General features: G+C 41.2%; 1 protein-coding gene across 1 annotated transcript in view; it reads right to left on the bottom strand.

Annotated features, from left to right (window-relative positions):
• Nucleotides 1-13,954, bottom strand: part of VWA3A (von Willebrand factor A domain containing 3A) — a 50,065-nt gene that overhangs the window by 9,480 nt on the left and 26,631 nt on the right. Inside the window, exons 15-23 of the mRNA XM_067462475.1 lie at nucleotides 13,387-13,467; nucleotides 11,357-11,451; nucleotides 10,187-10,306; nucleotides 8,389-8,463; nucleotides 6,919-7,063; nucleotides 5,203-5,398; nucleotides 4,011-4,081; nucleotides 2,536-2,700; nucleotides 903-993 (exon numbers count right to left, since the gene is read on the bottom strand). Of these exons, the coding sequence (XP_067318576.1) occupies nucleotides 903-993; nucleotides 2,536-2,700; nucleotides 4,011-4,081; nucleotides 5,203-5,398; nucleotides 6,919-7,063; nucleotides 8,389-8,463; nucleotides 10,187-10,306; nucleotides 11,357-11,451; nucleotides 13,387-13,467 (1,039 nt within the window). The remainder of the gene's footprint in view (nucleotides 1-902; nucleotides 994-2,535; nucleotides 2,701-4,010; nucleotides 4,082-5,202; nucleotides 5,399-6,918; nucleotides 7,064-8,388; nucleotides 8,464-10,186; nucleotides 10,307-11,356; nucleotides 11,452-13,386; nucleotides 13,468-13,954) is intronic.

The following is a 13,954-nucleotide window of genomic DNA, read 5'->3' on the forward strand; positions in this document are numbered from 1 at the left end:
ATCCATTGTTTTGTACAGTATATGAAGATAATTAGTGGCATCACTGGTCAAAATAGTCAAAGGATGCTACATCCTTGCTATGATGCATATTTCAGGATAATAATGAATATTTTCCACTATAAAGATTTTCCACAATCATAACTTTTAATAGGCTGCTCTTCACTGGCTACATTTTCCTCTTTCTTTCTAAAGAAACCTGTGTAAGGACTAATCAATAGAGGATCGATAAACAAAGTCTAGGAAATCTCATTATCAGGAAAATGAACCAGCAAATTACAGAAAAGAAAAGTAATTAAATGTGTTGCCAACAGTTTTCCTGGAATTACTGGGTTGCTGTGAGTTTTCTGGCCTGTATGGCCATGCTTCAGAAGCATTCTCTCCTGACATTTCACCCACATCCTCAGAGGTTGTGGGGTCTGTTGGAAACTAGGCAAGTGGGATTTATGTATCTGTGGAATGTCCAGGGTGGGAGAAAGAACTCTCATCTATTTCAGGCAAGCCAAGCTTTAAAGCTACAAGACCATTAAATGTTAGTCAAGATGGCCAACTGCAACAATAACACTTGCCTCAAGCAGACAAAGTCTTTCTCCAACCCTGGACATCATTCCATTGATATATAAACCCCACTTGCCTAATTTCCAACAGACCTCACAACCTATGAAGATGTCTGCCATAGAGGTGGGTGATATGTCAGGAGAGAATGCTTCTGGAACATGGCCATACAGCCCAGAAAACTCACAACGCAGTTATTCTGGTCATGAAAGCCTTCGACAACACATTGAACAAATAAATTAAAAGAGAGCTTGCGAGAGATCAAATGCACCTATTTACATACACATTTGACAATTTCAGGTCTTTCACTTACACATAATTCTTTACTTCCAAATCTAACTTACACACACCTGGCGGGATTTCTGGGTTGGCACTTGGTGGACGCCAGAGGAGGGCTTTCATGCTGCCTTTTCTGTCTCCATCATGGTGGTCTCTCAAACTCTAAAGATACCATTAGTACTTAATATAAGGAAAGCCATGTTAGATCAAACCAAAATCCTGCTTACATCTGCTTTCCTTTTGTAGTGGTTAACCAACTGTTTATGGGAGGCCTACAAGCAGAATATGAGGACAGCGCTATCCTTTGGCAAGGCATTTCCCAGGAACTGGTATAAGGAGGCATACATCTAAGAGGACTGTCTGATTCCCTACAACATAAGAAGGGTTTTGATGGATCTGATCAAATTCCGATTCCATATGGGCTCCTATGAGAAACCTACAGAACTTCACAAACACACAATTTCTGGTGGCAAAAGACACATATTATAGAATCATAGAGTTGGAAGAGACCTTGTGGGCCATCCAGTCCAACCCGCTGCCAAGAAGCAGGAAAATTGCATTCAAAGCACCCCTGACAGATGGCCATACCTCCTCTGTTTAAAAGCCTCCAAAGAAGAAGCCTCCACCACACTCTGGGGCAGAGTTCCACTGCTGAACAGCTCTCACAGTCAGGAAGTTCTTCCTAATGTTCAGATGGAATCTCCTTTCCTGCCATTGCTCCATTGCAGCAGAAAACAAGCCTGTTCCCTCCTCCTTATGACTTCCCCTCACATCTTGATACATGGCCCACATCATGTCTCCTCTCAGCCTTCTCTTCTGCAGGCTATACATGCCCATCTCTTTAAGACACTCCTCACAGGGCTTGTTCTCTCGACCCTTGATCATTTTAGTCACCCTCCTCTGGACAGATTCCCGCTTGTCAACATCTCCCTTCAATTGCGGTGCCCAGAATTGGACACAGTGTGATTCCAGGTGTGATCTGATCAAGGCAGAATAGAGCATGGGTAGCACGACTTCCCAAGATCTAGACACTAGACTCCTATTTATGTAGGTCAAAATCCCATTGGCTTTTTTAGCTGCTGCATCACATTGTTAGCTCATGTTTAATTTATTGTCTACAAGGACTCCAAGAACTTTTTTCACACATACTGCTGTTGAGTCAGGCATCCCCCATTCATACTGCCTTCGTGACTAGAAGCCCCTGATATATTTGATAGTAGAAAATCCCCCTGCATGACTATGTGAAGTTAAGATTTCTTTATATTTGTCCTGGATCTCCCATCTTAAGAATAGTATGAAAAAGATTTGAAACTTTTTTCTTAATGGGAAACTTCAGTTGAAATTTCTTCTTGCCATCCCAGGTGAACCAAAGAGTCTTTTGGACTCTCTGCTTAGTCTAATTATCTACCTCTTCATATTTCCCAAAATTTGGTCTTCCAGCTGTTTTGGATTGTAGCTCCCAGAATTCCTAACTGTTGGACAAGCTGGCCGAGGCTGCTGGGAGTTGAAGACCGAGACTGCTGGAGGACCAAAGTTTGGGAACCACTGTAATTTTGTCAAAAGTAAGTTTTGTAAATGATCAAAAGCAACTTTTTGGTTCAAGAACAGGATTTTGGACAAATCTGAGTAAGATAACGATACTACTGTTCCATGAAAGTAGTGGTGGTACTAAGAAAAGCGTTGTCTTATTCAACTGGGTCATACCATTCGAGCAAGGGTAAGGGCTGTTGGTTTTGGAGGTGACCACTTTTGTGGCCTGTTCTTCTTCTCCTGTTTCTCTAATATTGCTAGGTTTTCTTCTTCAGGAATCAACTGATTATTTAACTGGCCTCTTGCTCGTTGTCTCAGGGATTCCACTAGCAGGGCACACTGAAAACAAAAAAAAATATGTTTAGACTTCCCTCCCAATGATTTCAGAAAAATGTATTAGCAGTTCCTACTCTGGCTGAACCACAAAGGAAAAGCATTTACTATTTCCACCCAATCTGAAAGGAAAGTGGAGATGTTCCCAAACATGTAAGGCATGGACTTGAAACATGCCCTATGCATGAAGAAAAACTGAATTCTGTTTCGCCTTCTGTATCAGATTCGTAGGATAATTATTGTTTCATTTCCCATCTATATGTTTTTACTGGTTCATATTTTATTGTTCCTATTCGAAGCTTTTCATGACCTATCTAGTGCAGATCAAATGATGCAAAATAAGTATTTTTAAAGGATGTGATTTCCTAGCTGGCCTACTGCAGGTTAGAAACACACCTCTCCCTTTCATACTTTATGGTTTTGTCCCAGTAGCTACAACTGGAATAATGTTCAGATTCCACCTGAATATTAAAAAGAACTTCCTAACTGTGAGAGCTGTTCAGCAGTGGAACTCTCTGCCCCGGAGTGTAGTGGAGACTCCTTCTTTGGAGGCTTTTAAACAGAGGCTGGATGGCCATCTGTCGGGGGTGCTTTGAATGCAATTTTCCTGTTACCTGGCAGGGGGTTGGACTGGATGGCCCATGAGGTCTCTTCCACCTCTATGATTCTATGATTCTAAACATCAGAAGTGGCCCTTGAGTGTGGCTCAGAAGTTGATAATTGTTGACATAAGGTACCCAACATAGTATGGAATTGCTGCCAACTTGTGGTTCTTTTGGACCTTCCTAATACTCATTTGCTGTGCTTGCTCCTTTGCCTGCCTTCCTCAAGCAAATCAGTAATGATGGCAGCAAAGTCAAGGAGTTGAAACCTCTTGGGCGCTATCTCTCAGAAGTGGAGCAAACAATGTTTCTAAACACTCCCTACCATTCTGCTTAATGAATAATAGCCATTTTGAGGAGAAGTCAGGTTTGAATATACCTTATGAGAATAGTAAAGGTAAAGGTTTTCGCCTGACATTAAACCCAGTTGTGTCTGACTCTGGGGTTGGTCCATTTCTTAGCTGAAGAGCCGGCGTTGTCCATAGACACCTACAAAGTCATGTGGCCAGCATGACCGCATGGAGCACCGTTACCTTCCCGCCGGAGAGGTACCTATTGATCTACTCAAATTTGCATATTTTTGAACTGCTAGGTTGGCAGAAGCTGGGGCTAACAGTAGGAGCTCACACCGCTCCCCGGATTCAAACCTGCGAACTTGGTTAGCAAGTTCAGCATCTCAGCGCTTTAACACACTGTGCCATTGGGGGCTCCTACCTTATGAGAATAGCTGACTGCTTTTTCCATCTCAGACAGGATGAGGCTGATATCATCACTTTCATAGATGCCTGGTTTGGGGATGGGAGGTGGGGGAGTGAAAGAAGTACAGAAAATGACCATCCTAAGTATTTATGTGCAACTGTGCAACTGTTCAAAACCTCGTAAGCAAAGACTAGAAATGTAATACAATGTTGGGTTGCAATTCCTAAACTTTGGCTATGCTGACAAGGTCCAAGGAAAGTCCAACAACATCAGGAAGGAAGCAGGTTTCTCACCCTGTACAGCAATGGTTCCCAACTTGTGGTCCATGGACCACCAGTGGTCCCCAAGAATTAAAATATGGTCCGCGCCCTCACCATTACTATACTGGTGCAACGAAACTGACTGGTCCTGTGAAACCCTCTTATAGTGCTGAGGCAACGGGGATTTTCTGAATCAGCACCCCAAATAACCAAACCAAATCTGATTCATAATTGCTGTACAGACACTAATAAACTAGACTGACTAATGACCTGATGCTGTATTAGACAGCATTCCATAATACCCTGAATGAAAGATATGTTTGAGAAATACAGGCAGTCCCTGCATTACATCCAATTCATAGTTAAGAATGAGGAGCGTGAGGGTGGGGAGACAACAGGAAGTGAGAGGAAATATATCCCTAAGAAGGGAAATTCACTCCTTGAAGAGATATCAAGAGGAAAAGGTGTTTCCACTGAAGCTTTATCACCAATCCTTGCTTCCGAAACAACCAAAAATTTTCAACATCCAATTATAACAAGGAGTGAAAGCGAGGTAAAATCTTCTTAACAGGGGTCAAAGACCACAAAACAAACATTACAGTGGTGTTAACCCAATGTTATCCAAAAGTAAAAATCTATATTTTTGGCTGGAGTTAACTTAAAAAATGTACCTGTTCTGACTTACATACAAATTCAATTTAAGTACAAATCTACAGAACCTATCTTGTCCCTAAACTGGGGGCTGTCTGTACTTTTACTGCAGCAGTTGGGACAAGACAGAATAAGAATGGATGCAAAAGAAAGCACTCGTATATTTTTTTAAGAATTAATCACAGTGGGATGAAAAAGGGGCCTCAATTTTGGAAAAAGTACAGGAGCCTACATATTGTTACTGAGGAGAAGCTACAGGTCTACAAAAGGCACACTACAGGTCTACATCACTGCACCTGTTTCTCCAAACCAATGAAAGCGTCCATTGGCAGACTGCATGATTTCTTTGAAAACGGCAGCCGTTTCATTTGGACTTGCGTAGCGCGGGGGAATATCTTCATCGAAGGGAAAACCATTGACACTGAACAGGCAGACATGCAGCTGCAAGTCGCAGCCTCCACAGACTTCAGTCATATAAGAGCATACTGCGTGCTGGAAAGCAAAGTGAAAAGTCACTGTCACCAAATTTATTATTTCACATTTATATGAGGGGTGAGGAACTTCAGCTCCTGGGCCAAATTCTCTCTAGGCTTCCTCCAATGGCTACAAACCCCACTCCATTATGGATCGTCTGATACAAAATCCAAGTTTTCCATTTTTCCTTCTCGTTGTAAAAGATTTCACAAGTGTTGAATTTGTAGAGAATAAGCAACTATGTTGACCCTTTTCTACAAGGAGCTTTTTTTTTTTGTGAATGTGATCACTCCTAGATGCCCATTAAGTCCTGCCTACTCTAAAATACTTTGGTTTGTCCAAATGGAAAGCTTGTGAAATTGCGTTTTTGCTTGGAAAATCCATTTCAACTTGTGAGGATTGCTGTCAAATCAGAAAGAGTGGCAGATGACATCATTCCTGCTAATCAAGAAATCTTATCATTTTGATCTTGAAAACTACCCTAGACCTCTGTCCCTTACCTAAAGGTATCCTAAGGTGGACTAAAGAGGTCTACCAGTTTAATTAATTAATTTACAGCATTTATATTCTACCTGTCTCATCTCAAAGGAGAATCAGGGCAGATCACAGAACACATATACAGCAAACTTTCAATGCCATTTGTACACTGACGAGACAGACAATTATACATAGATAGGGATATATATAGGCATTTCTCATCTTCGGCATCTTGGAAGCTTACGCTCAGTTCCAGCCACGGTGTGTGTGTGTGTGTGTGTGCGTGTGCTATTGCTCCATTTTCCCTGTCAAAGAGCTTTGTTCGTAAACTTCCTCCTTGATTGAATCGCTGGCATTTTCTGTTATTTCCCTATGGGTGCCTTAAATACCTCCCCGTTTTAAGCAGTACCTATTTATCTACTCACATTTTGCTTTCCAACTGCTAGGTAGGCAGAAGCTGGGCTAAACGCCAGGAGCTCACCACAACCTGAGCTTCCAACTGTCAACCTTTTCATTGGCAAGATTTACTGCAGCTTGTGGTTAACCTGCTTGAGTATAAGAATAATTTTGAAATGTATAGGTAAAGGTAAAGGTTTCCCCCCGACATTAAGTCTAGTCATGTCTGACTCTGGGGGTTGGTGCTCATGTCATTTTCTAAGCTGAAGAGCCAGCATTGTCCGTAGACGCCTCCAAGGTCATGTGGCCAGCATGACTACATGGAGTGCAATTGCCTTCCCATTGAAGTGGTACCTATTGATCTACTCACATTTGCATGTTTTCAAACTGCTAGGTTGGCAGAAGCTAGGGCTAACAGTGGGAGCTCATGCTGCGGGAGCTCCGGATGTGAACCTGCAACCTTTTGGCCAGCAAGTTCTGCAGCTCAGTGCATTAACCCACTGCACCACTGGAGGCTCCTTGTAATGTATACAACAGTGCAAAAATTAATAAAGAAAACATGCAGAGGACTCTCATGTTGACGTCTCTGTGAATGTGCAAATTATGGGAAACAATAAACAGATCCAGATGCATGTATCATGAGGTAACAATGAAATCATACCCACCACTTCTTGGTCAGGAACTCCAGTGGTGAACAGGTAAATGCTCTGAGATTCATATTTGTCTTTTTCCTGGAAGTCCACTTCCACAGCTCTTCTCAGAGCGGCCATCACATTTCTAGTGCCTTCACATTGCAAAGCTAATATCCACCTAAAAGAGAGATCTTAGCAATGATCTAAACATGCAAGTGTTGCCTAGGTTCTAATGTGCCATGATTACAATCTCAAATATTTATTTTTGCTTTGTGCCAGTTTAAGATGCAGTTTCTTTAAACAGCTTTAGATGTTACCTAGTAGCAAAAGAGTAGGAAGAGCATGTGAGTCACAATCCCTTGTGTGTGGGACTTGTGAAGAAGATGCAAAAACTATCTGAACGTATATCTCTTTATGAGCCAGGTAGATCACTAAGATCGGTGGAGGAGGTCCTGCTCTTGGTCCTACCGCCCTCACAGGCACGACTGGTGGGGATGAGAGACAGGACCTTCTTGGTGGAGGCCTCTCAGCTGTGGAACTCCCTCCCCAGTGAGATCAGATTGTCCCCCTCCCTCCTGATGTTCAGGAAACTACTCAAAAAGTAGTTTTTCAAACAAGAAAAGAGAATGAAGTAGTGAAGATATCCTGGGATTGGTAGAATGTAGAATGTCTTATGTTTTATGTTTGTTTATATCCAATGTTTTATAGTTCATTGGTTTTAACATACTGTAATATGTTATTTTAGTTATGTAATACATTTTATATTGTGAGGCATTGAATTTAGTCATTTGCTTTGTTGTGAACCGCTTTAAGTCCCCCTAGGGTTTGAGAAAAGGGGTATATAAATGAAACAGAACACACTAATAATAATAATAATAATAATAATAATAATAATATAACAATAATAATAATAACACCACCACTTTATTTATATTCCGCCCTTCTCACCCTGAAGGGGACTCAGGGTGGATCACAGTACATATACACGGCAAACATTCAATACTGCTTTGTATAGACAATACACAGACAGAAGGAAGTGGTTTGTTTTAGCTATTTTTGGTGCCATGGAAGGTTGGGCTTGAGCGCAGGGGGTGTTGTTGCTCTATCCTCTATGACGAAGAGCCATCAGGACTTCCTCCTTCCTTTTGGTCACCAAGCATTTTCTGATCTTCTTTCTTTTATGGCGTCGTAAAACACCTCCCCCACTTTTAGTGGTACCTAATTTCTCTAAACACAGCTAAAGCTGTTTTCGAATTGCTTAGGTAAACAATGAGCTAGGCTGACAGTTGGCAGCTTACGCCAACTTGGAGCTTAAAACTTGCAGCCTTTGGCTTGATAGATCTTATAATTGCTGATGATTTACCAGCTGTGCTAAACTGGTGTTACATCTAGAATTTGTACCAGATATGCTCTTTTTAGAAGATGTTTATTTATACCGGTAACATCCACATGAAATTACTAACCTGGGATTCAAAAGCAACAAAGGAAACTATATTTACTTACCTCCAGGCATGTTGTAAATTATCTGGATGTGGAGGAACCATTTCAGGTTGCCATGCCTTAACATCACTTCCAAAACTGCAAATACATAGGAATAATTCAATACTAGTTGCATTCATAAACCCCCTTAAACTGTAAATCTTAGTGTAATAAACCATAATGTGAATAAACTATGGACTGAGGCATATGCATTTATTTTTACTTCATTTTGCTTCTCTCTTCATGACAGTGGATAAATAAACCCAGAAGAGATAGCATTGAGAAATGGCCACATTATGTGGGTTTATGTGGAGGATTTAGGTATGTATGTTACAGTTCTTTATCCAGTAACTAAGCCATCACAGAAGCATCCTTTTATCCATCCTATAGTTACTAGGGTTGCTCAGAGCCTTCAGCACCACTGTTTGATAAAGGCTTTTTTTATAGTTCAAGTACAAAGCATCTCCTGGCTAGGAATGGAAAAATTATTGTTGAAAATGTATTTCTCAAGTGTTTGGAAATTAAGATGAGATGAATTCTGGACTCAAGAATATCTTTACAGAAATCAATGTGCAGAAAATTTAAACACAAGAAGGTTTCCACAGAAAACAACACTTTGTATACTACAAACAGCATTTTCTGCATACAAAAATGTACAAGTTCTGTGCAAAAATTGAATAGTGTTCCAAAATGATATTTTTCAAAAACTTTCTCAAAGAGGGTAGAATATTGCTAAAATTCCTAGTTGCACTGTTCCTTTGAGGAGAAACTTAGTGAAGAGTGACATCCTAACGCTCACCCCAACTCCTCCTCTCCATATGTATTCAAATAATAATAATACACTTTATTTATATTCTGCTCTATCCCATCCCCCCCTCCCCCCGAGGGGATTCAGAACAGATTACAACAAACACAGAATCATAGAATCATAGAATCAAGAGTTGGAAGAGACCTCATGGGCCATCCAGTCCAACCCCCTGCCAAGAAGCAGGAATATTGCATTCAAATCACCCTTGACAGATGGCTATCCAGCTTCTGCTTAAAAGCTTCCAAAGAAGGAGCCTCCACCACACTCCGGGGCAGAGAGTTCCACTGCTGAACGGCTCTCACATTCAGGAAGTTCTTCCTCATGTTCAGATGGAATCTCCTTTCTTGTAGTTTGAAGCCATTGTTCCACATCCTAGTCTCCAGGGAAGCAGAAAACAAGCTTGCTCCCTCCTCCCTGTGGCTTCCTCTCACATATTTATACATGGCTATCATATCTCCTCTCAGCCTTCTCTTCTTCAGGCTAAACAGATAGGTAAACATTCAGTGCCTTAATACTGTGGAATAACAATGACATACTGATACACAGAACAAAGGTAAAGGCTTCCCCTTTCATCTCCGGCTTTCTGGAGACGGTGCTCAACTCTGGCCATGGAGAGGCGCAATTGTTCCATTTCCAAGCTGAGGAGCCTGTTGTCCATAGACATCTCCTGGTTGTGTTTTTGCTGGCCTGGCTATATAGGAGCCTTTATTACCTTCCTGTTGATGCAATACCTATTGATCTACTCACATTTGCATTTTTTTTGAACTGCTAGGTTGGTAGGAGCTAGGGCTAACAGCGGAAGCTCAACCCACCCCACAGCTTCGAACTGCCAACCTTTAGATCAGCAGATTCAACAATTTAATGGTTTAACCACCGCAGTGGTTGCACCACCGCAGCCCCTGAGGCAGATGGTTCCTCTTAATTCAGATGGTTCCTAAAGCAAAAACAGTCTATGTTGTTAATGTACCTATTATCCTCCATGAACAATGACAGAATTGCTTCATAGTTACTCACGCTATAATATTGAAGAAATCCTTGCTTGGCATCTGCTCCTCAAGTAAGAGCCGCAAGCAATGCTGAACATGAATGATGTACATGGAGTTTGCTTTGGAGACATCAATAAGTATAACGGCCCTGTTTGAGAATTATGGAAATCAGCTACATGTATTTCATCAAGTAATCACACTGTGGAGATCTAGAGCAGGGAACCTATGAATCAGGGTTGGGGAAATCTCTGGATCTCCAGATATATTTTGGTACTTCTACAATCCCTTATTGCTGGCTCTGTTGACTGGTGAGAATTGAAATCCCCAATATCTGGATATATAAGAGTTGTCCACCCCCAAAATGAAGTTTACAATTTTGAGGAGGAAATAATATTAGTGTAATGGCGATAACTCTGACCCTTATCAATTCAGATAAAATTATGGCCATACATATTTCTGTACTACAAATCTGTTATGGGGAAGTGGTATGGATAAGAATTTTTAAGCATGGTATATTTTTTTAAAATCAATAACAACAACAACAACAACAACAAAACAACAACAATAATAGAAACAATAGAAGTTTTAAACTAAGTTAGGTGCTTTTTATTATTACATTTATCATTATTGTATGTTATGAAGTATATATAATGATTGTATCTTTGTATATTTTACTTGTTGACCTTATCAATTCATTACGAAAACTCTGTAATAATAATAATAATTACAAAAATAATAATTATTATTATTGAAGGATTGAATAATAATAATAATAATAATAATAATAATAATAATAAGGATTGAAGAGAAACAACTGAAAAGCCTGACACGATATGAGGATTTAAAGATCGAATTGCAAAGACTCTGGCACAAGCCACTAAAGGTGGTCCCAGTGGTGATTGGTACACTGGGTGCAGTGTCTAAAGACCTTGGCCTGCACTTAAACACAATGGGCGCTGACAAAATTACCATCTGCCAGCTGCAAAAGGCCACCTTACTGAGACCTGCACGCATTATTCGCCGATACATCGCACAATTCTAGACACTTGGGAAGTGTCCGACGTGTGATCCAATACAACAGCCAGCAAAGTGTCTGCTGTGGACTCATCTTGTTGTGTTTCAAATAACAACAACAACAACAACAACAACAACAACAACAACAGAACAGGGTACAGCCACAGAAGAAAAAGCACAATACCTCCTCTCTCCTACCATTCCCCAAATTCTTCTACTACCAATTGAGAGCAAATCGATGCGCCTCTCATACAGCCTCACAATCCTTCCAAGTTGCTTCTGTAAATACAATACAGACATATGTGTTGTCGAAGGCTTTCATGGCTGGAATCACTGGGTTGTTGTGAATTTTTGGGACTGTATGGCCATGTTTCAGAAGCATTCTCTCCTTACGTTTCACCCACATCTATGGCAGGCATCCTCACAACCTCCAAGGACGCCTGCCATAGATGTGGGCAAAATGTCAGGAGAGATGCGTCTGGAACATGGCCATACAGCCCAGAAAACTCACAACAACCCAATACAGACATAGCTGATGGTAATCATTACACAGACATTTGATACAATAATTTGGGAAAGGGCAAAGGCACAGTGTTGGTGAGAGAACGTATTCTGGCCTGCAAAGGTCTAAACTGAGTCCTGTTCACTCTGTAACCTCACCTTTCCTCCTGCTCTGTAGAGAACTGCTGCTATCTCCAGTCACTAAAGGTACATCCACACTACATAATTACAATGAATTTGATACCACTTCCGTTATCACGGCTCCATCTTATGGAATCCCGGGATTCATCAAGGTCTACTCCTGCAGCTGGAGGGAGTAAAATATAGAAGTCTTAGTTCCTCTCCAAACTACAGATCCCAACATTCCATAAAAAAGAGGCATTGTAGTATCAAACTGCTATGAATGTGCAGTGGGAATATACCCTAGATCTATACTAGGCATGGGCAAACGTTGGCCCTCCAAGTGTTTTGGACTTCAACTCCCACAATTCCTAACAGCCGGTAGGCCAAAGTTTGCCCATGCCTGGTTTACACAACATGTGCGGGGAGAATCCAAAGCCTAAGACACTAAAAAGCTACTCACTATCTACCTGAGAGATACTATGAGGTAAGACAGATTAAAAAGCAGCATTTTATAACAAACAAACTCAGATATATGTCTATTTATGTAGAATGAATTATAGTGATTAATTCCAAAGGAAAATGTTTTGGCTCTTCTGTGTTGCAAACTGGACACATTTGCATCATGAGCTAGGAATGTGTGAAATTTGTAAAAGATTGATGCAAAATGTTTTGCTCTGTAAAGCTTCCTCACCCCCACTCCCAGTATTGGTCATAAGGCAAAGGGTAGGTAAAGATAAATGTTTCCCCTGACATTAAGTCCAGTTGTGTCTGACTCCGTGGGGTGGTGCTCATCTCCATTTCTAAGCTGAAGAGCCGGCATTGTCCATAGACACCTCCAAGGTCACGTAGCCACCATGACTGCATGGAGCACCATTACCTTCCCGCCGGAGCGGTACCTATTGATCTACTCACATCTGCATGTATTTCAACTGTTAGGTTGACAGAAGCTGTGGCTAACAGCAGGAGCTCATGCCACTCCCTGGATTCAAACTGTTGACCTTTCAGTAAGCAAGTTCAGCATTTCAGCGGTTTAACCCACTGTGCCACCGGGGCCAAAAGACAAGATGGTATACTATGATTCTATGATTCTATGATTCTATGATTCAACCCAGCCAACCTCGTATTTATTTATGTATAGGAACCATGGTGGCGCAATGGGTTAAACCCTTGTGCCAACTGAACTGCTGACATGAAGGTCGATGGTTTGACTTCATGAGATGGGGTGAGCTCCCATCTGTCAGCTCCAGCTTCCATGCGGAGACATGAAAAGCCTCCCACAGGATGGTAACACATCCGGGCGTCCCTTGGGCAACGTCTCTGTAGACAGCCAATTCTCTCACACCAGAAGTGACTTGCAGTTTCTCAAGTCACTTCTGACACAATTAAAAATATGTATAAACAGTAGTAAACTAGCAGTAATGTTCACTTGCTAATATATAGGTTGTAATGCACATGTGTCCTCAAAAAAGCATCACTGGTGAATTATTCTTTTGGCTGCAGAGAATTCACTTTTGCTAGATGCCAGGACAATATAATGATATTTATCAGGAATTCAGTCAAATCAGGCAAGGCTTGACTGGTAATCATCACCTGGTAGTTATAAAGTATTGGTGGGTCTACGTGGACATTTTTAACAGTTCCATCATGCCATTCAAACTGCATCATTGCTTTCTGAAATGAGAAATAAGCAACACAACAAGAAATAATCAGCTACAGCTAATACCTCCCAACAAAGGATTCCCCCAAGTAGGAAGCAGACAGGCTTTGAAGCTGCAAGGTTATTCAATGCTAATCAAAGTGTCCAATTGAAACATTCACACTTGTCTCAAGCAGACAAGAGTTCTTTCTCCCACCATGGACATTCCACAGACATATAAACCCTATTTTCCTAGTTTCCAACAGACCTCACAACCTCTGAGGATGCCTGCTATAGATGCAGGTGAAACGTCAGGAGACAATGCTTCTGGAACAAGGCCATACAGCCTGGAAAACTCACAACAACACAGTGATTCTGGCCATGAAAGCCTTCGACAATACAATTCCACATCCATGTGTCCATGTAGGTCCCAACCACCCATTCAGGAGAAAAAGTATGAAATAAATGGAATGAAATGAATGCATATACATTAAGAAGCATGCTAGACTGGATGCATTCAAA

This window comes from Anolis sagrei, chromosome Y (genome assembly GCF_037176765.1).
Source record: "Anolis sagrei isolate rAnoSag1 chromosome Y, rAnoSag1.mat, whole genome shotgun sequence".
In the NCBI taxonomy this organism is placed as follows: domain Eukaryota; kingdom Metazoa; phylum Chordata; class Lepidosauria; order Squamata; family Dactyloidae; genus Anolis; species Anolis sagrei.